We start from the raw sequence: 21,519 nt of genomic DNA, 5'->3' as shown, positions 1-21,519 counted from the left end.
AAACAGAACGATTGGTATATAATAATTTATATATTATATTACATTGCAAGCAATCTGGGATCAGAGCATTAACACATGGAGAAGAACTAATAATGAAATGCTTGCAGAGGCTGGTCAGTCAATATCTCATGATTTGAAGGCAGGGAGATTAAGATGGGCGGGACACGTGACTCGAAGCAATCTATCATGACACCTCTATACAAGAATGAATGCCAGTATAGATGGCAAGAGATGAAGTGGGAGGCCAAAAACCAGACGGATAGACAGTATCGACAAAGATGCGAAAGAGTTTTAGCAAACTGGAAAGCAGTCGCCCAAGACAGACAGGCATGGGTGGAGAAGGCTGATTCAGGGGCCAAAGATCTACAAGGTCTGTAGAGAAACCCGGAAAACATATTTCGGTACAATAGGATGAATTTTCTTGTTTTAATTCCAAAGTAAATAAAAGATAAGCAGTTTATTTTGTCAACACTTTTTTTCATTACCTTCTTGCCACTTTCATTTAAAACTGTGCAAAAAAGTTGTAATGAGAAATTGATTAATTTGTTTTAGATCCAGTCAAATCAATAAAATTATTCTTAAGAATTTACAAACATTTATTCATTTCTTGGTCACAATTTGAAACTATTTCCACTAGGTGCCAAAAAAATCATTTGAATTTGTCAAAGATGAACAAATTTTATTTTCAAATGGTTTTAGAGATCTGATATGTAAGGTAGAATGTTTCTTGAAATTTACTATACGCTCCCTGATCACTTCATTTCAAATACTCCTTTTAAAAATAATCAAATAACAAAGATTATATTCTATATATTTCTATATCTATATTAGATGTAGTGAATGAATATACTCTTCCTTACTTAAATTTATTTATTTATTGATCCATAAACAACATTTCGGGGTTATCATTCCGTCATGAGGTACTTCCTATATTGTCATGTTACTGCATAATTCGAAGACTGTGCAAAAATTTTCTATTTATCTTAGTCATATGGTCTTTACTCAAAACCATATCTATTTATATCTTCTTAATGTTATAAGTTCTTACTAAATAAGTTTTCATTTTATATAATTAGATATAGTGAATGAAAGTACTCATTTATTTTATTTTATTTTATTTGCTTATTTTAAATTTTTACTGGCTTAAAATAATAATGATGAAATTCAATGAACAATGAAGTAAGAATCACAGCTTATCCATTCCAATTAGATTAGCTTTTTATAACAATGGAAAATTTTAATCTATTAATATTTGTAATCAAATATTAATGAAATGCAAGATTGAACTGCCAAATTAAAATTAAACAAACTAAAATTGCCACTAGTTCGAAATTACTTTGTTTGTGTAATTCAGGTAGTAAATAATATATTTATAAAATGTTTATTTATTATTATATATTTTACAAAATTATAAACATCAGTTAAAAGAAATAAAAATAACCACTTACATTTATTATACTACATTTTCCTCATTTATAATATATATATTTATTGTTTTATTACTTAATGAACATAATATATAACTTAAATTCATATACATAAAAACATAATGAATTATATAAATGGAATGTGTTGTACTATTAAGTCACTTTGTTTAGTTCATAAATTTAATATTTTCGATAATGAAAATTCAATATTCTTTAATACCAATATTGATAAATTTATTCAAATACTTCTAACAAAATTGATCTCAGTTTTAAACTTTAATTAAATAGAACTGGGCGGTGTTTGCTTAACAAAAATTGATATTTATTCATCATTTACAATGATATTTCTGTTCAAGAATAAAAAGTTATTTCTTGATCATTCAGTTGAAATTTATCTGAGCGATCTTGATCACAACAAAATTTATTTATTTTCTAATAAGTTGAATGTTAATGTGTTTTACACTGAAGAATTTAAAAATAAAATACAAACACAATTTAATCATAATTACTCAATACTTACTAATCCCTATTATATAAATGTTATGTTAAGAGTAAATAAGCCTGAAAATTATGAAAAAAAATTAATAAATAATGAAAACAGCACAATAAAAACTATTTGGTTTCATCTCAGAATATTCTCTGTTGGTCTTGCATCTCAGAATGTCTATATAAAAATTTATTGTATGGATAACAAATTTTTTTTCAAGTGTATCTTTTGGCCTACAAGTGTGTTACTGTTACAATATCAGGTTTATTTCATAGAAATAATTACATTTAAATCATAAATAATAATAGATGAACTAACAATCTTCAATATTAATAAATTTTTATAAAAAAAAAAAAAAACTTAATTTAAAATTGTCTTTTTTATTTACTTTATGGAATAGAAAAATAGTTGAAAATTAGATAATTATATTTTTTTTTAATTTATTAGATTTTATCAAGTATCCCTTCTGGCACACATTCATTTTTTTCATATATATTATTTAAGATTCATTGCTTTACCAAAATCTAATTTTATCAACATCTGGGTTTATTTACTTAATTCAATCAACAATAACTACCACAAGGTTCAGTTTCATATTAAGATTTAATTGTTGAATTTTTTTTTCATATTTTTATTTTGTACTTTTTTATAAGGTAAATTTCATTAAAATCATTAAGAGAATTAGAAAAGGTGTTGCAATGAGGTGACAGGAAGAACTATAGCAACCAAGGCCTTGGTGCATGATCGAATACTTTGTCATGTCCGGATATTTGCAGCCAGGATCTGAAATTCAAAAAATAAATTGAATAATATAATAAATAACTAAAGTAGTATAATTATAATTATAATTACTACCACTAGTTATTTCATTCATTGTGAAATATGAAAAACAAAAAAAAAGGATAATAAAATTAACTGATACCATATCTACTCATTATTTAAGTTTGATTTCCTTTATCAAATAAAGTATTTAAACTCCCCAAAAACAATAAATCCTGCTGAAAAAATCTGGGTGCACATCACACAACTTCTACTTACCACCCAACATATATCCCCAACACGAAAACATAGTAATAATTATTTTTTTACTAATCTAAAAATGGTAATATAATTAGGGTAAGGTTTTTTTATTTTTAATTTAAGGCAATTCATGTCGAAGGTGACGTTCGCCTGGTTATCTACAGGTGACCAACCTATTCTAACCATGGTTGGGGGTCAAGTTTTTCATTTTGTGGAACTGTCACTTAATGAAAAAGTCAACGCCCCAAGGCCGGATTTTAACGGCATCGCCTGCAGACCTCAGATTGATAGAATAGTGCCTAACCCCTGAGCTACGGTTAGGACCTATGGTAAGGTTTGCTATCGTGCCTAATAAAGAAATTTTCAATAAGCAAGGATTAATGTTAACTCAAAGTAGGATGATGATAACTCAAAGTCATATGATACACTCTGAAAGATATTTTTAATTTATAAAAATTGAAAGATTAATGTCAAATAATTCATTAATATCATATTGAATCGTTACCTGTACAAGAAGGAGATGTCAATTGAGTCGAAGATGCATCATTTGTTCCAACAGAAAAGTAAACAGGGCTACAATCGATTGCATGAGAGGAGGTACAGAAATCCTGGCTTATATAAAAGTCATGGGCATCTGATCCTTTCAAATCAAAACACTGCACATCACCTGCACCTCTCGTATGATTGGAAATCGGCATTGAAATATTTCTAGAAGTACACACCGTTACTGTCCTTCTGAGGTCTTCATTTTTGACCTGAAACGTTTAATTATCATAAGAAAATGTTTTTCTGATTACTTCAATTTAATTTTATACTCTGATTCAAAAAAGTTTCAAGCAGACAATAATTTCAAAAGTAAGATCTTAAACAAGAATGGCATAATTATAGATATTATAAAATATATTTATGTTATCAAATGAAAGAAACAAAAAATCCGAGGAACTATTATATAAATTAATATAAAGAATACCTAATAATAAAGGCAAATAAAGTATAAAAAGTCAGTAATAATTTGTTCAGGTATCTCCACCAAAGTATAAAAAAAAAAAATGGGAATCAACAATATTTCAAAATATAATTAAAAATTGATGTACAAAAAAGAAAAAAATCATGCTAAAGAAATCATTATTAACAAAATAACAATACTAGACTCAATTAATTTATTCTTACTAAAAAAAATGTATCAAGCTATCATAATGTTAAGTAAATAACAAAATAAGCCAAATCAATTAAACTATCAGAAAAAATATAAAATAAAAAAAAACTCCTGTAGGAGAAATAAAATCATAACAAAGAGATAAAAAAAATTAAGATAGAAACCATCAATACAAAATAATGCATTAATATTGAAAGATTAAATTATAATGATATTAAAAACAAAAGCATTAATACATATTTTTCAGAATAAAATAGAGATTCTTGATAAATAATCATTATCTTGTATACGAACCAGTCTTACTAAAATTAATAAATCTGATGTTCTTTCATAAATCATAAAAAAACAAAAAAATTAAAAGCCATAACTAAAAATAAAGATAAAAAACAAAACACATACAAACATCAATTCTAAACTTAACTTAGAAAGTAAAAGATGTTTATGAACAGTACAAAAAACAACAATTCCACTTAAAAACTAAATAAAAAGCATATTATAATAAAATAAGTTTTAATAGTCTAATAATTAAACAATTATTTTGTAAATTATAATTCTGATTTATCACTTTTGATTTGTAACGAATAACACTTCTTACAAACTAGAAGAGTAGAATAGAATTTTCAAATTTTGAGCTTTAATACACTCAAATATTTTTTACCACACCAAAATCATCGACATTACCTAAATAAGGCTGCGAGTTCGAGTCCCCGGCCCTATCCAGGACTTTTTCAAGCATATAATTATACATTACTCACTCACAACCTCCCCCCGGATATTTGTGAGGCCTGTTATTCATGTTCTTAATGTTTTAAATTATAATGGTTCAATGGGAAAAAAAGAAGTAAATTATACAAAATTAAGAAATTTTTTTTACTAAGAATTTAAAAAAAAAAAAACACATGCGATAAAACAAAAATCATGGATACCAACTTATTTTGATAAAATTGAAATAACTAACCATCAGAAAATTAATGTATTTCCTAAAAAGCAATAAAACTTTACAGTGTTTGAGCCTGAGATATAAACTTTACCAGATAATTGGGGTATAGTAAAAATGTAAGTGGGAAACTTTTTATTTTAATGAGAATCGGAAAAACATTTAGTTTGTTCTATATTTATATATGAACAATGAAATTTACAAATAAAAAATTTTAAAGTAAATTAAATAGAAATATTTCTAAAATTTATTCAATATCTAAATGCTTTTTGTTTCTAATTGGAAGGATGTGACCACTTTTAATTAAGTAATTGTTTAATATAAAAAATATTTAATCAAATTTAATAAATCAGCATGAATGTTTTTTAAATGACCATTGATGAACAATTAAAGAAAGATATAAATTTCATTCATTAACCAAGTTGAAAATAATTTATAAAGAAATAACTAATAACATTCTATTGTTAACATTTATAAAATCAAAATACTAACAGTTATGCGCGCATTTGCTGCTTTAAAAAAATAATAGGGATGAACCCTATAATAATGAATTTCAGGATTTTCTAAATAGCCATTAACAGTTGCTGAGTTGTACCACAACGGTGAAAAAGATATTCCACATTGGGGATTTATTATTCTCTTCGGAACTGAAAAGAAAAAAATAAACATAAATTAAACAAAATAAAAAGTTTTATCATAAAAATATCTTTTGGCAACATAGCAAAGCTTCCCTTAAGTTCTTACTTGTAGAAATGCGTTTTATTACAGGACTCATTACCGATGAAACATCTGTGAACACAGTTATACTGAAAATATCATTGTTGGTATCTTCAACAAAACGGGAAAATTTTTCTTTAGCTCCATTAACCAAGAAAAGAAATTTAACATCTGTAAAAAAAAAAAGTATTAATGAAAATATTTCTTTTAATGTAATAGAGAGAGAAATGCTTTATTCATTCATACTGCCCAAATATATTGGGTTGCTATCTTATACAGAATACTAATCAATCTGTGATTAGACATATAAATTAAATATTTTTACATGATATTATAAAAATGAAAGAAAACCTTTTTTTTTCCACAGTTTTCTTTTACAATCAATTCCAGTCTACACACTAAATACAAATATTTCAATTTATTCCTTTTTTCTTTCCCTTTCTTGTCCCTTCCATTTCACAATTTTTATTTCATTTGATTAACAAATTCACTCTCCTGAATTCCCCCTCTCAGATCCTCCCCAGTGACCCGCTAAACAAATTCAGTATTAGACAGTGATGTGAGATCAAGCCAGAAAAATAATAGTCACAGCAGTAGATCAGTTTACAGTGAAACAAACAAATAAATAAATTTTACCAAAACAAAACTAATACATAGATTTAAAGAATAATATAATAAAAAGTTGGGTAAAAGGAATACTTGACTGAATAAATAAGTTAAAAATAAATAATAATAATAATAAAATAATTTAATGAATAAATAAGTTAAAACACACAAATCGACAGGTTCATCTACTAATGATAATAAATGGTTGACTGTATGTGAATTATAAGGAGATGGTCAGGGCTGCATTAAATATGCATTTACATTGGCTCTACCTACTCGTATATATCTTTTTTGTTTTAGCCTTGAATGTCTTCATCATTATTGTGGATCAAATCGTTGGCAATCAATAAATAGTTAAAACTATTTTTGCTTTCTGTAGCCCTGACTTTTTCCTTCTAATTTCTTTTAATATTTCTTTGTATTTTGTGATGTACTTGATTTCAGTTAATTGGTCTGTTACTGCTTACACTTTAAAACAATGCTACTGATTTAATTTAAATTTTATTAAACTGGGAAAACTTTAGTTCATTTCATATTAATTAATTGTCATACATTCATCTTTTTAATTATTCATATCAAATTTGAAATGTCACATTTTTTTTTTTTTTTAAATTGAGTTAATATCGAGTAAAACTAGATGAAGAAAAACACTATATTACTATGAAATCAAAACTCCTGTTAATAACTATTAAAAATGGGTTTGAAAAATATATTCAATGGGGAATAAAAGTCTATATAAATGGGAAAAATCAAGCGGTCAGGCGATGTACATCAATTAATGGAATCTCAACAGTTAAGGCTTAGCAATTAATAATAATTATTATTTAGTAACTCAGTCGTTCAAAACAAAAACTGAATTTTTCAAGTGTCATCAAACATTGAATATTATTTTTCTAGCATTCATGTTTTTTTGGACAGTTCCTGGTTTCCAGTAGTCTTTATATTTGAGTTATACAAATTAAATGAGTCTTTGCCCCTGATTGGATTTTTAAACAATTTGAAATTCAACTTTTTCTCATAGTGCATATAAAATGAAACACTAAAAGTAATATCGTACATTTTATTAATATAAATATTATAATTTATTTATGTTAATTAATCATTAGTTATCTAATATCATCAATATAAAAAAAAAAAAACAGGAATTACCTGGAATAATTTCTTTGAAATATGCGATTTTCTTTACAATTAAATCTTGGTTGTTGACAGTTGTTCCACTGCTAACGACAAACAAGACTACTCTGGCATTTCCTCCACCTGATTGTGACTGCTTGTCATTAATCAACCTGTTCTTAAACCTGATGATCAACGATGATGTTACTAATTTCTCCAGATCTAATCCTTTGTAACTTACTAGAACAGAATATATCTTCTCTAACTGATATTACTCTTTCTTAATTACTCATGAAACATTGCTTCATGTTATTCAGGATAAACCCGGTTACTGGTATTTACAAACCCAGTTAATAAGTACATATTATATACATACAATACATTAATAAAGTAAGAATATATATACAAATAGGACTTAAATTACTATATTACAATATGTATGTAATATTCATATTGAATATTTTTTTATATTCTTAATTTATTATATTCAGTATCAGTTGCCAATGAAAGAAATGGTGCTACAATTGGTAGCCAATTAAAATAATAATATTTACTTTTTTAATTTAACTACATACTTTACTTACTTTTACTGTAGTTATTGTAAGTGAAATTTCCATAAACGTCAAGAGAGCTTTGTACAGAGTCAATTAAAATGCTACCATCTCCGTTAATCACAGTAAAATTGCTTGAGTATTTGTTAACTTCCATATTATCGGCCAGGTATCTAGAATCATAATTGAGAACCCATTATAAATTTACATTTAAAATTATTTCATTTAATTTCAGATTTATTAAATTTAGACACAACTATCTTTTTTGTGTATCATCAGTAAATTCTGTTAATTATTTAAAAATGATGGAAAACATTTATTTCAATTAAAATAAACATTAAATGACAAAAAAAGTAGATCAAAAAAGTAACATAATTCATCAATATTTTATAAGTAACTATATTAGTAGTAATTTCCCTATTTATTACTATTATTAGTAATTTTCATATTATGATGTTTTGTCTCATTTGTTTAAAATATTTAATTTTATTGAATGAAATATAAAAATGTGTTTGGTTATCAATTTTAAAGCAAGACTTTTAAATAGCAACTTCAATATTATCTATGAGGAGATGGTCAGAGGTGCGGTCAGCAAAGAAATACAAATAAATAAAACTTAGTTATTTGTGCCGATGATTTGACCAGAATTTCCAGCCTGCATTTGGGCTGAAAAACCAAATGAGATAACAACTTTTATAACCAAGAAATATAGCAAGAAAATAATAATACATAAACTTGGAAATACACATAACAATAAATTAAGTAGAGTGTAGTTGAATAAATAAATAAATAAAGGAATAAATGATACATGATATCATTTATTTTATATAATTCTTAGCTCTAAAATATGATATTTTATCTTCTATTAGCATTAACTACTATCTAATTAATTTATTGTTATGTATATTTCCAAGTTTGTTATTTTTTTTTTTATTTTTACGTTTCTCTGAATTAAGGTTGTTATCTCGCTTTGTTTTTCAGCCGTGATGAAGGCCTGAAATTTAGGTTAAAACGTCGGCACAAACTAATCTTTGCTAACCACATCCCCGATTATCTTCTCCTCATATAAATCTATGGTCAACTAATAATACTTCGTTATTAATTATTATTCTTTAATTGTAACAACAAATTTTATTTTACTATATTTTCTTTCTTGCAATTCAAACTCATTATTGATTATGATTTCAGAATAATATTATTTTTTTATTTTAGTCTTTTCTTTAACCATATATAAATAAAAATATCATAGCTTAGAGGTAGTGTATTGCATAAAAATTGGGTTTCTGGCGATAGGTTTTTGTTTAATTTATATTACCAAAACAAAAATAGATTACTTACACTAATATCCTAGATATATCCTTGTAGTCATATCTAGAATCAATTACAACATGCAAGTCCACAGCTGGTGAAGGAACGTAGGAACTGTTTGTATTTCCTGTTGTGCAGTGATCTGTCATCGAAGCTGAAAATTAAAGACAGGTTTATTATGTTTATATGTTTAGTTAGGTTAGTTATGAAATATTAAAAATTTACAACTTGTCAGAGTTAGACGATAAATAAATTAAATAATTGATTCAAGACTATCCTTAAAATCTTAGCTGAACTTAGTCAAGTAAACATAGTACATCCATGATCTTACCAACATAGCTTTTAAGACTGTCTGCAGCATAAGATATATAACTTTCGATACCTTCTTCATTGATTACCACAGACTGGGGTAATCTATCATGTAAGACAGCAGCAAAGGAGAACGTCTAGAATGATAGACCAAATGAAATTAATTTTTAAAAAATATTTTATAATATAAAAATATTTAGTTAATTGACAAAAAAAAATCAATAACAGTAGTAGAAAAGAAAAAATATTGGATGCGGACTAAGAAAAAACTCAAATAGTAATTAAACTATTTAATGAGTGTTAATGTTTCACCCCACTTTGCAGGGGCTTCATCAGGGTTAATAAAAGATACAAACAACTAAAATAAAGTGAAATAAATAAGAGAATAGATAACATGAAATAAAATTAAACTAAGGTGTGGCTAAATATGATTTAATATATGTGAATATAAAAATGAACAGAGTAAATTAAAGAGAATAAAAATAAGATGTACAGTGAAAAGTATGAATAAACAAGAATTACAAAACAGTATAAGGCAATTAATGAAAAAGGAAATGATAACAAATAAAAAAGAAATATAAAAATATAGCACAGACTAAAAGACAGGAATTAAATAATTCAACAAATCTAATATTTTTTTGTTTTTAAAATGTATATTTTATAAATAATGAGATATTTTACTTGATCTTTTAATTCTTGATCTGGAGCTATTTCATCTAAATAGTCTCTTCTGTTACACGCTTTAACTTTGCCACCAAACAATCCTTTTTCCGAATAGTACATTCCCAAAACCTGTGACAGTTTCAGTCCACCAGATGATGCATCATAGAAATTCTTTATATCTTTTGCTAACAGCAGACCTATTTAATATTAAAAAAGAAATTAGATGTTAGTTTTGAAAGAGTAAATACAAAGAACTTTAATTTATATACCATCAATGCTTCCTCTGATTTTCGAATCACTCAATGCATATTTGATGTAGTCACTAATAAAATAATATTTTGGAATTGCTGTATCGTTCCATCCACCACTCATGCCCACTTTAATTTGCTGTTGAGGTCCAAGCAACAGAGCTACTTCAGCAAGTTCACCTGTCAAAGGTAATGAAAATCATATTACATAGTACATATTATTATATGTATATTAATATATTATATGATGATATATTATTAAATTTCTAATAAAATTATTAGAAATGAAAAATTTCACCATTTCCCTCTCTACTATTATCATTAAATATAAGAATTAGTCAAATGGACCAAGGCAACTTATTTGTTGCTTATAAAATGGTAAATAAAAAATAAATTAAACACCAATAATAAAGATTAGGAGAACAAAAAATATAAACCAGGGACACAGTCCTGTGTACTAGCCCGAAATAATTATTAAATATTATTTTATAGGTAGATAATACTGGTGGCCAGTCAAAAAAGGTACAAAATGGTAAAAAAAACAAAAAACTATTTATTGGCAACCAATGTGTCAACCTACTTTGCAGAAGTTCATCAGAGATGACTATGAAAAGTTTCTTGTATTCAGCTCTGATGAAGCCCTGCAAAGTGAGGCGAAATGTTCATTTCCAATAAATAGTTTACTTTTTACTACTTTGTACCTTTCTTCAACGCTACCCCGACCATCTTCCTACAATCTGTTACATATGATCAACTATAAATTTTCTCATATAAATATTATTTCATACAAATTATACTTTCCCATAGATTTGTGTAAACAAATATATTTTTAAATACATTTGAAGAACATCCTCAAAAAAAGATTCTAACCTTTCTTCTAAGTTTTCAGGAATAATAAAAAAAATCTTAACTTTCACCAGAATATTTTCAGTTTTGGTGTATAAAAACCTTTCTGGAAGATTAATGACTGATCCATTCATATCTTTATTGCTAGCACAAGCTAGATTATTCAAAGGAAACTTTTATGTTTGAAGATTTTTTTGTTAAATTCCTTAGTTACATATTAAATTAAAAATTCTCTCAAAAAATAATTATTGATAAATGCTTTTTTTTTTTTTCTCAACAATAGTTATTTTAAATTTTTACAAACCTAGTTTAGTTTAACAATAATGTTACATGTGTTACAGTGACAGATGAATATTAAATAAGGGTAACCATTCCCATAGACTGTCAACCTTCACGAAAATGACCAGTAAAAGTTGATCATAATCTTGTCCGATCAGCTTTCACTAGTGAAGGTTAACCTCCACTGAGTATGTTTAGTGGTTGTTACTTTCTGCGGACTTTATTATGATTAGAGGACCATGCCTAAGCAAAATGGCTCCCCTTGTATCAAATCACAAATGACTTCAGCTTTCGCTATCTAATATTCCATCGCTATGTTCCTAGCTCCAATGTGAATATCATGGTGTTATCTGTTTTCAAAGGTTTTTAAGTGGATTTTGTTATCATATTAAAATCTGAACAGTTTTATGGGATACTTAAATAATCAAATGTGAATAGTGTTTCAATTTATACAATGAAGTATGAATATTCCATCAACAAACCTAAAGCCTTAAAAGTGAAATATCACAACATAGATTTGTTTTATTGAGAATGAGGAACTGTGTGAGATCTTTCGAACTTCTCCTACACCGTTATAGGCAAGGATGATTTTCATTGAGAACTATTGACCTACACTAGTGAAAACATATTTTTCAATTCAAATTACACTAAGTTTCTGAGCGTAAATAGATCATGACTAGTGAATGTCAACCTTTACTGAAATATCAAATATCACAGTAACATGTACAAGCATTCAGAGTTGACTAAGGATTAAAGTGGAAACTTTAAAATGCCAGCAATGAATTAACACACAAATACTTTTGTATCAACCTAGTATTTTATTCCGTAATCTGTATCTTCAATTTTATGAAATTCTTTTTTTTTCTTTTTTTTTTTTTTATAAGACCCCTTTCCTGGTCCTTTCTGACAAACAAGAAGGGGGGTTATCCATAGGTGGCCAACCTAACCATGGTGGGGACCAAGTTTTTCATTTAGTGGAAAGACTACTTATTGAAAAAAGTCAACGCTCCAGGCTGGATTTGAACGGGTTCTACCCGCAGATCTCAGATTGGTAAGATCTGCATCTAACCAGAATATTATTAAATTAACTTACCAGCTAATGTAGATACATAGCGGTTATCTACTGTGGAACTTCCATAACCACCGTATCCCCCAGAACCACCATAACCTCCAGAACCACCATATCCTCCAGCACCTCCATATCCTCTAGAGCCTCCATATCCTCCAGAGCCTCCAGAATTTCCATAACCTCTACCACCAAAACTTTTGCTTCCGCCACTATTTCTTCCCCCATAGCTATCATCATAATCTCCTTGGTTTCCTCGGGTTCTGGTTTGTGCTCTGCCAAATAAAGGCTGACGTTGTTGTTGTTGTCTATTACGGGGAGAGATACTGTTAAATAAGTTGTTAACATTTATATTCTCTGGTTGAAGTCCAGTTGCTATACCAGCCAGCACTATTCCTGGGGAGATTGCACCATGTCTAAAAATAAAAATTTGTTGGTAAGTGAATATATATATTTTTAAACACATTAAAAAATATATACATTAAAATGAAAGGACTGGAGTTACTGAAGTGAAACCTGTTTAAGCATTAGAAATAGCAAATTGGCCTAGAACAGAAAAAAAGTGTAACACCCTCTCAATAAGTTTTCTAAAGTTGAAATTATTGATAGTTGTTCCCTTTATAGATGTAGAATAAAGCTGGGTTTCAAAAATTTACTCTAATTGGTTTATAAAAAATTATTTCTTTAATTTAACTTTTTATTTTCATTAATAAGTAGTATAAGTTCTGTGATGTGTACAAACCATATTTTTAAATCTTCTTTTCAAATGATATATACATACCATCAGGGCCCTGTTTCATAATTGAGTAAAAACTAATACTACTAATTTTGTAGTTTGTATTTGGTACTATTTCAATGACTTATACAATTCTTCCAGAGAATTATTTACTTTTATACTCATGTAATATCACTATTAGTCATCCCAATCATAAAACAAAATGTATTAGTGCTTGTGCTTTGTAGTTTGTGTACTTGTATTTATAGACTAATGCTATTAGCTTTCATTATGAAACAGGCCCCAGGTATCCACTGGTTTTTCATAAATTTTATTGTTCTAAACTTATTTTTTTTTCGGTATTTTCTTGTTATTTAGACAATTGACAGTCTTAATTATTAATATCATACTTCAGCTATCACTCTGGATAGATACTCAGCTGAATTAATGGAAATTGTTAAATAAAAGAAATATTTCATTTAACTTAGAGAGATTTCCCCTCAATAAAATTTCAGAAATCATAATGAAATCCAGTCTGTATGATTTCATTTTCATTTTCTAGCAGTCCCACGAAATAAAATGACCTTCCCACTCTTATTAGAATTGGATTAGAAAAGAATAATGATCCTGTAGAGTTACCACTTCATATGCCAGAAATGGCAAAAAAGAAAAAAAAATATGAAATTTGAGTACCCAAAGTGTTCCCAGAAATACAAAACTAAATCATTTATACAATACATTAATATTTACATATATATAGATTTGGAGTATTATAAAATATTTCTGATATTGTAAAATAATTTTGATTAAACTTGTAATAAATTCAAACATGACTTACTTGTCATAAACAACGCCATTTTCCAACGGGCATTGACTTTCTATGGCGTTTGAAAATGTCTGCATCATGGAACGCCCCATCATGTCTTCATCATTTAGATGCCTGAAGCAAATATTAACCAATAAAATATATTAGGTCTGAAAGAAGGTTAAATTTTAAAATTGGAAGAAGATAGGTAACCATATGAAGTATATTGTAGGAAGATAGTCCGGGCTGCAGTCAATAAAGATATCAAAATAGTAAAGAAAACTATTTATTGTTAACTAACGTTTAACCCCACAGGCTGACAGGGCTTCGTCAAACAGTTGACATTTCAGTTTAAATCTGTCAGCCCTGTAAAGTGGGATGAAACGCTGGTTAACACTGAATAGTTTTCTTTATTATTTTGATATCTTTATTGACTGCCATCCGGAATATCTTCCTACAATAAATTTTAAATTGTATTATTCTTTTATCTTTATATATTGGAAACTTGCACTAAGTGATTTTAATTTTTAGTTAATATTATTTTATTTCATTTCTTATTTTTTTGTTTTTTCTTATCTTTCTAGGCCAACCCCCTCTATATGTCTCAAGGCCAGCAGTTCACAAACTTTTTTTCCCATGGCACCCTTTTTGGACTCAAACTTTTTTGCAGCAACCTTGTTGGGCTAAAAATATATAAAAATGTCATTATAATCATCATTAGGGTAGTTGAGTATGCAGTATAAAGGAAAAAAAGTGCAAAATAAATACTAGAATGTACTATATATTTGCTATTTCAATTTTTTTAAGAAAGTGAAATATTGTTTTGTGGTTAACGTTTCTTTTTCTCACTCCTTAAGTATTATAATTTTTATCTATTTACTTTATTTAATTTTTTATTTATGTATATATATTTTAGGACTCATCGTAATTATTCACAATTGTTTAATATTAATAGCATTGTAAATAGTTAGCCGTATCCTTTGCACGAGGCTGTACTCTCCCCCTACCCTCCCCGCTATCAATTGTTAAACAGAAAAAAAAAACGAACTGTTATAATAACCAGGTAAGGTCCACCAGGCTGATCTAGTATTGGATAAAATAATTGAAGCACCCCAAGGTGCCACATCACCTACTTAAGAAACTGCTAATATAGCCATAATGGAGGTAAATAAATTTATTACTGGTACTATAAAAAAAGTAATATTTAGTCTTGGTCATTGATCTGTTCAAAAGACAATTTTCTGGTTAAATGACTGAATAATGAATATTTATAATTTTGTGGTTAAGAATAATACACTCACACTTCTTCTGGATCAAAGACCTCAATTTCTTCCCTGTTTGATAGATCTCTTGGAAATCGAACTCCTCCCCATTGCCAACTTGAGGAACTGGAGTACTTTGAAATTTTACTGCAAGGATCATTGTTGTCTCCTCTGTCCCATGGATCAACGGACAAACTCAGCATCGAATGCAAAGTGCACTGTAAATAACATTTTAATTTTATTCGGGTAATATTATAAATAATTAAAATACATAAACATTCAAAAATATTAAATATTTGCTTAATATTAAAATATTAAATATAAAAATATTTGCTAGATCTCTCATTCTAAAATACTTATATGGATGCATACTAAGAGATTATCTTTTAAAGTATGATATTTTATGACTAATAAAATAAAAAAAATTATAAAAAATATCAATATTTACCCGCTCTAGCTTTGTAAGCGTATTGTTAGGGATCGTTTGTGTATTGTGTATGATGTTTTCAAACAGAAGTTTATATAAATAAAATTCTGATCCCGTTATACTATAAGGAATTACATTGTCAGACCATGGCACATCTGGATTTCTTTGGATTCCATCAAAACGGTACCTAATAAATAAATGATTTTCATTAATTTTTTCAAATATATTATTAAATATATGTATGTAGTTTATACAAATATAGAAATACATATACATTTATTTATTTTTTAATTCTGAATATTAACTAAGACTTATTCTTATGCACTATTACCTGGGATGATAAGACCCTTGATAAGAAAAAATAAACACTTATTTACAATGAATAGGTATAAAAATTATTTTATTTATTTAGAGCAAAGAAATAATTATTATTAATCTTAATATTTCAGGTTCATTTACTGGATAAGTTGTGCATTTATTTAAAGAGGTAAAGTGAATAACTTGTCCATAATAACTTTCTTTTATTTTCTTTAATTATCCCTTACAATGTTTTGTGGACATCGCCCCATCATCAGACTTTCTACAATATAAAATAACACATTTATTATGAATACTACAATACAATAATTTAACAACATTAATTCAATTAAAATAATTATCTTAACATTATTATTTACTCCAATTTAAAATTATATAAATTAATCTGATCTCCTTATTTAGTCTTATATATACAAATCACAATAGTCATTATTGCTGTCTGATGATATTAAAATTACAAATTTTAATTATAAAAATACTAATATTGTATTGTAGAGTGTCTGATCATGGGATGATTGGCCTGTCGTAACGAATAATTAAAATAAAATAAAAGAAATTTATTGTGGAAGAGTTATTCACTTCACCTCATTAAATAAATTATTATTCAATTATAATTCACTCTTAAGTAAAAAATTTTTGTCTATTATTCACATACAACAGTTAAAAATTATACAGTTACATTAATACTAATCCAGTTATATTAATCTTGAAAAATTACAAATAATTATCAAAAACAAAGAGATATTTTTATAACAATTATGATTTCACTATATTATTCCCGATCAAAAATTAATATATACTCAGTTGCTTTTATTTTTTATGCAAGTAAAATATAATTATAAAATAAACTAAAAGTATGAAATAATTTAATATATAATATTTATTAAACAATATAAAAATATATGTATGTTAATTAAAATAATTTAATAGATAATTGTATTTATCATATAATTCCTCTGAGGTAAACTATTCAACAAAAGGGTCAAAAAATATATTTATATTTTTATTGTAATTTAAATTTAAGTTGACTTAAAACTTTAGGCCAGATAAAAGACAAAGAAAAGTAAATTTTACGGACAATAACATAATTATTTTAAATAGATTAAGTATGTATAAAAAAGTTTTTAATTCAAAATTTTTTTTATTTACTGAAAGATTAAATAAATTATGTTTATGAAAAATTGTCCATAAATTACTTTTATCTTTCATAGTAAAAATTAAATGAAACTTTAAAAACATCTCTCAAATAACAATTATTGTTTCAAATTTTTTTCATCAAAAATAGTTGTTCCTGAAAACATTAATAAATTAAACTATGGAATCATATAATAAATAATTTTTATAAACAAAATATAAGTAAGTTAATGTAAAAAAAAAAAAAAATGAATGCCCCTTTGGGAACGTTGTAGGTCTGTCACCTCATTTAAAATCCATTCAACCAAAGGTTGAAAATAACTATAATCATTCACATAATATTTTTATTGTAATTTAAAACCAAGTGGACTTGAAACTTAACGGAAAATAAAAGATTTAAAAACAATAGTTTTACAGACATTAAAATAATTAATTAAAAAAATATATTTTTTTTTTAAATTTATGGAAAGTTTAAATAAATTGTGTTTGAGAAACATTTTCTGCCAATTAATTTGATCTTTCATATGAGAAATTAAATGAAATATTTAAAAATCTCTCAAATAACAATTATTGACTCATATTTTTTCCTCAAAAATATTTTGAATTTTAAATTTTTACTAACCCATTCCCCAAAATAATATTCATTATATGATTTCAATTACTGAAAATAGAAATTAAAGTCATGAAACAATACTTATAACGATAAAACTCAATTTCTGTTTTAATATTTTATTAATTGTTTATTATAAATTATTAATTTTTAAATTTAAATTTAAAATAAAATTGTATATAGATCTTTGATCTTTCTATATGGAAGTGTACAGATCAGCAGAATGATTGATAAGAAAGAACTCAGGAAATGACTATAGCTTTAAAATAAAAATTACAAATTATGAAAAAAAAACTTTACGTTTGTGATACAGCTGATGACAAAATCCTTATATCAGTATTAACTGTGTCTTCTAATTTTCGAATTAGTGATATTAATGTATTTATTGTAAACGGAAGTAGATTATCTTTGGTTGTTATTACGGTATTTTGGTAACACTCTTGTAAATTACTAGGAAGGTTTTCTTTTATATCCAATCCATTTGTACCTGAAAATTAAAAAAAAAATTATTAGATCAATTAAAGTTATATTTAATGCTAGTTCTGATAAATCTCTTGCATACCTGCTACTAAAAAACAGCTTAGGACCAAAAGCCACATGATTGTATTACTCTGTAACATTTCAAACTGATCATAAATTGGAACAATTGTAAAATCAAATAGTTACATATAATGAAATAATAGTTAGTCATAAATTAGTCACCCTTGATAACATATGAACTCCCATATTGATGAATTCGCTATCTGGAGAGGTGGGAAAAGTAAATAAAGGAGCAACCCTTATCTGATATGATTTCACCGGTTAATATTTTTAAACCTTTTGTTTGAAAAATAAAACATTTAATTCGTAATACTGTAATAAGCTTTTAAGTTTATGTTGATACTTATATTGGCAGCCCAGAAGATTTTGAATATAAAAATATGGCAGAACAATGTTATTAAAATGAAATATACTACAATATTTAAAAATCAAATTTATAAAAGTCATATATATAAAAAAAAATTAATTACCTTGAATTAACACAAATAAAAATATTGATATTGAATTTTAAGAATTGATATTATTTATTATAGCAACAATGTATCTTATTTATATTCTTCAATTTGTTGCTAATAATCCGAATAATTTAAAAATTATTGTCAATAAATCTAATTTTTAATTTACAATTTTATTCTATCTACTTTCATTTTATTTATAAAATGAAATTAGATAGAATAAAATTATACAATGGAGTACTTTTTAGGTTAAAAATAAACTATTTTTGTTATAAACAAACATCTAATTTATTTTTTATTAAATCTGTTGAAAATTAAATATAATATTTTGTTTATTTCCACTTTATTTAGTAATAAATAGGAATTATAACATATAAACTGGAAACAGTGTGGTTATGACTTGAGTTCTGATAAATCCATTAGGAACTAAACCAATAACTTACAATTTTCCTTTAAATGTGTTTGATAAGTTACAAAATGGTTGCCTAATTAGGTAAAACAACGTGTAGTATCTTATCTGCATGTATGGAAACAACTATAGAACTCATTTTGTTTAAATTTCATTCAGATGTTGTTTATTAAAACTATATACAAAGGTGAATTATTCATTTACTTACTTATTCAGTAAAGATTTAAAAGTTGAGAAAATACAAAAAGCAATGAAAAAAAAACTAGAACAATGCAAAAAGTAAAAACATTCAAATGATAAGATGAATAGAATTGACATTGCTTAAATATTGATAGAATTATTTTTTATAAAGTAAAACAAATTTCAGACATCAAGGCAAAGCTGTATAGTTATGCTTTATAATATTAATCTATTTGTGTTCACCATAACTTTATTTAACATGGCCTATTTTATCAGATCATTTCATACTAAATTATTTATGTTATAAATGAAAAAAAAATGTTTTAGTAAATTAATATTTAATTAAAATTTTAGATAATCTTTTAGATTAAATATAAATTTTGTTTATCAATGATAAACAACTATATTTATATGGAATTGTGGTACACACATATATTACATTTATTTGGTGAGAGGTGTAATTGGAATTTATCTACTACTTTTATTTTTAGCCCAAACAATTTTTATTACTGTTTTTTTGGGAGGATTATTTATCTTTTTAATTATGCAAAAATTACTAACCCATAAAGGGACAGGTGGATCTGTCAGACCCGGTTTCAATTATTTATCCATTTTATATACCAAGTAAAATATTCCAGAACATCTAAATGCAAGACAAATATCTTTGTGGGTTAATATAGCTGAAGATAGAATGCAATATATTTTTCTGTTCGCATTTGTAATGCGAAGGGAATATGTTTACTACAATTTCATATAACAAATCATATATTCATAATAAGAATAATATATTTTCATTATAACAAATCATATTTTTTATTTTGTTAACGTTTTTGTCTATATTTTTTATTTTTTACTAAGATATAGTATTATATTTTAACATTACTCAAATTAAGTATGGTGTACTTTATATAAGTAAAACTTAAATGAGTCTTTAAATCCAAAAAGAACATTGAATTTTGAAATACAGAAAATTTAATCCTATATCAATTATGCTTATTGTACTTTTTATATTGAATAGAACTTTAAAGGATAAAAATTAAAGAAAGGCCTAAAATATTTCTCATTTCTGTAGCTTAAATTTCTCCAAACATCAGGAAAATTAAGTTTGTTGAGTTTGCATGAATTTCTATTTCTATAAATTTAAATTAATTTCTTGGCTAAAGTTTTTGATATCTCTAGTCCCCAAACCATTGATTTTTTTATATTGTACATTAAAAAAGGTCCACAGTACGAAGTACATAAAATTTTGTCCTTAAATAATAGTGAATATTTATTAAGGTCAGTTAGTTGAATAAAAACACATTCCACTTCAGAACATTTTCATATATACCTGAGGATGATAAGTTGCCGTTGGTGAAAAATTATTTTTCTACATATATTTAAAAAAACTCTTATAACTATTGTGGTATAAAGAACAACTATTCTAAGACAAAAGACTTTTTTCTTCACCTCATTAAGTATTAGCAGCTTGAATTCTCAATATGGGACGTTTCCCACAGTAACAGATGAAATTTTATTATATTTCATTATAAAATAAATGAATATTAAAAAAATAAATAAATAATCAGCGTTAACCAGTGATCGAGATTAGACTTAATTTTTCTTTACCTTCATTTTTTTGTTCCTTCCAAGTTTGTCCTAGCACATTTCCAAACTGATATTCCTTCGATGATAAACAAAAAAAAGAAAAAGATATTCGTGCCGGACACACCCTAGGACTAGTCACAGGTTTGTAAGTTTTTGAGAGTTTATGTCTGATAAGAGAGATAAGATAAAAATAGCTTACCTTAATTGAATCATTTCAGATTGATAATAACTGGTACAATTAATTAATTTTAGAAATTTAAAATGTGTATAAGATTTGGTTTTGTATTAATGGATGAATTGTTTTCATGCAAAAAAACAAAATTTTTAATTGTTAGGGGCGAAAA

At 26.1% G+C, this 21,519-nt stretch overlaps 1 protein-coding gene across 1 annotated transcript; it reads right to left on the bottom strand.

Moving 5' to 3' along the window:
• Positions 1 to 2,261: 2,261 nt before the first annotated feature.
• LOC106681588 (uncharacterized) lies at positions 2,262 to 21,350 on the bottom strand. Its single transcript, XM_014421982.3, has 17 exons — positions 21,197 to 21,350; positions 18,567 to 18,615; positions 18,305 to 18,491; positions 15,964 to 16,129; positions 15,555 to 15,733; positions 14,287 to 14,388; positions 12,761 to 13,149; positions 10,564 to 10,722; positions 10,313 to 10,491; positions 9,654 to 9,768; positions 9,353 to 9,476; positions 8,048 to 8,187; positions 7,500 to 7,703; positions 5,772 to 5,915; positions 5,520 to 5,674; positions 3,440 to 3,689; positions 2,262 to 2,697 (listed from the first exon to the last, which is right to left on the bottom strand). The coding sequence occupies exons 1-17, from the start codon at positions 21,200 to 21,202 to the stop codon at positions 2,561 to 2,563; spliced, it is 2,685 nt and encodes an 894-aa protein (XP_014277468.1). The 5' UTR covers positions 21,203 to 21,350; the 3' UTR covers positions 2,262 to 2,560.
• Between the last annotated feature and the right edge of the window lie 169 nt (positions 21,351 to 21,519).

Source organism: Halyomorpha halys, unplaced genomic scaffold (assembly GCF_000696795.3).
Source record: "Halyomorpha halys isolate HHAL.00 unplaced genomic scaffold, Hhal_1.1 Scaffold349.1, whole genome shotgun sequence".
Lineage (NCBI taxonomy): Eukaryota > Metazoa > Arthropoda > Insecta > Hemiptera > Pentatomidae > Halyomorpha > Halyomorpha halys.
This window is presented reverse-complemented; position numbering and strand designations above follow the sequence as displayed.

Excerpts from the sequence above, each read along its gene's own strand:
- LOC106681588 (XM_014421982.3), bottom strand. Across the intron at positions 10,723-12,760 it reads CTATGTATCTACATTAGCTG|GTGAACTTGCTGAAGTAGCT; the intron begins GTAAGTTAATTT and ends TACCTTTGACAG. Across the intron at positions 9,477-9,653 it reads CAGTCTTAAAAGCTATGTTG|CTTCGATGACAGATCACTGC; the intron begins GTAAGATCATGG and ends TTTAATTTTCAG.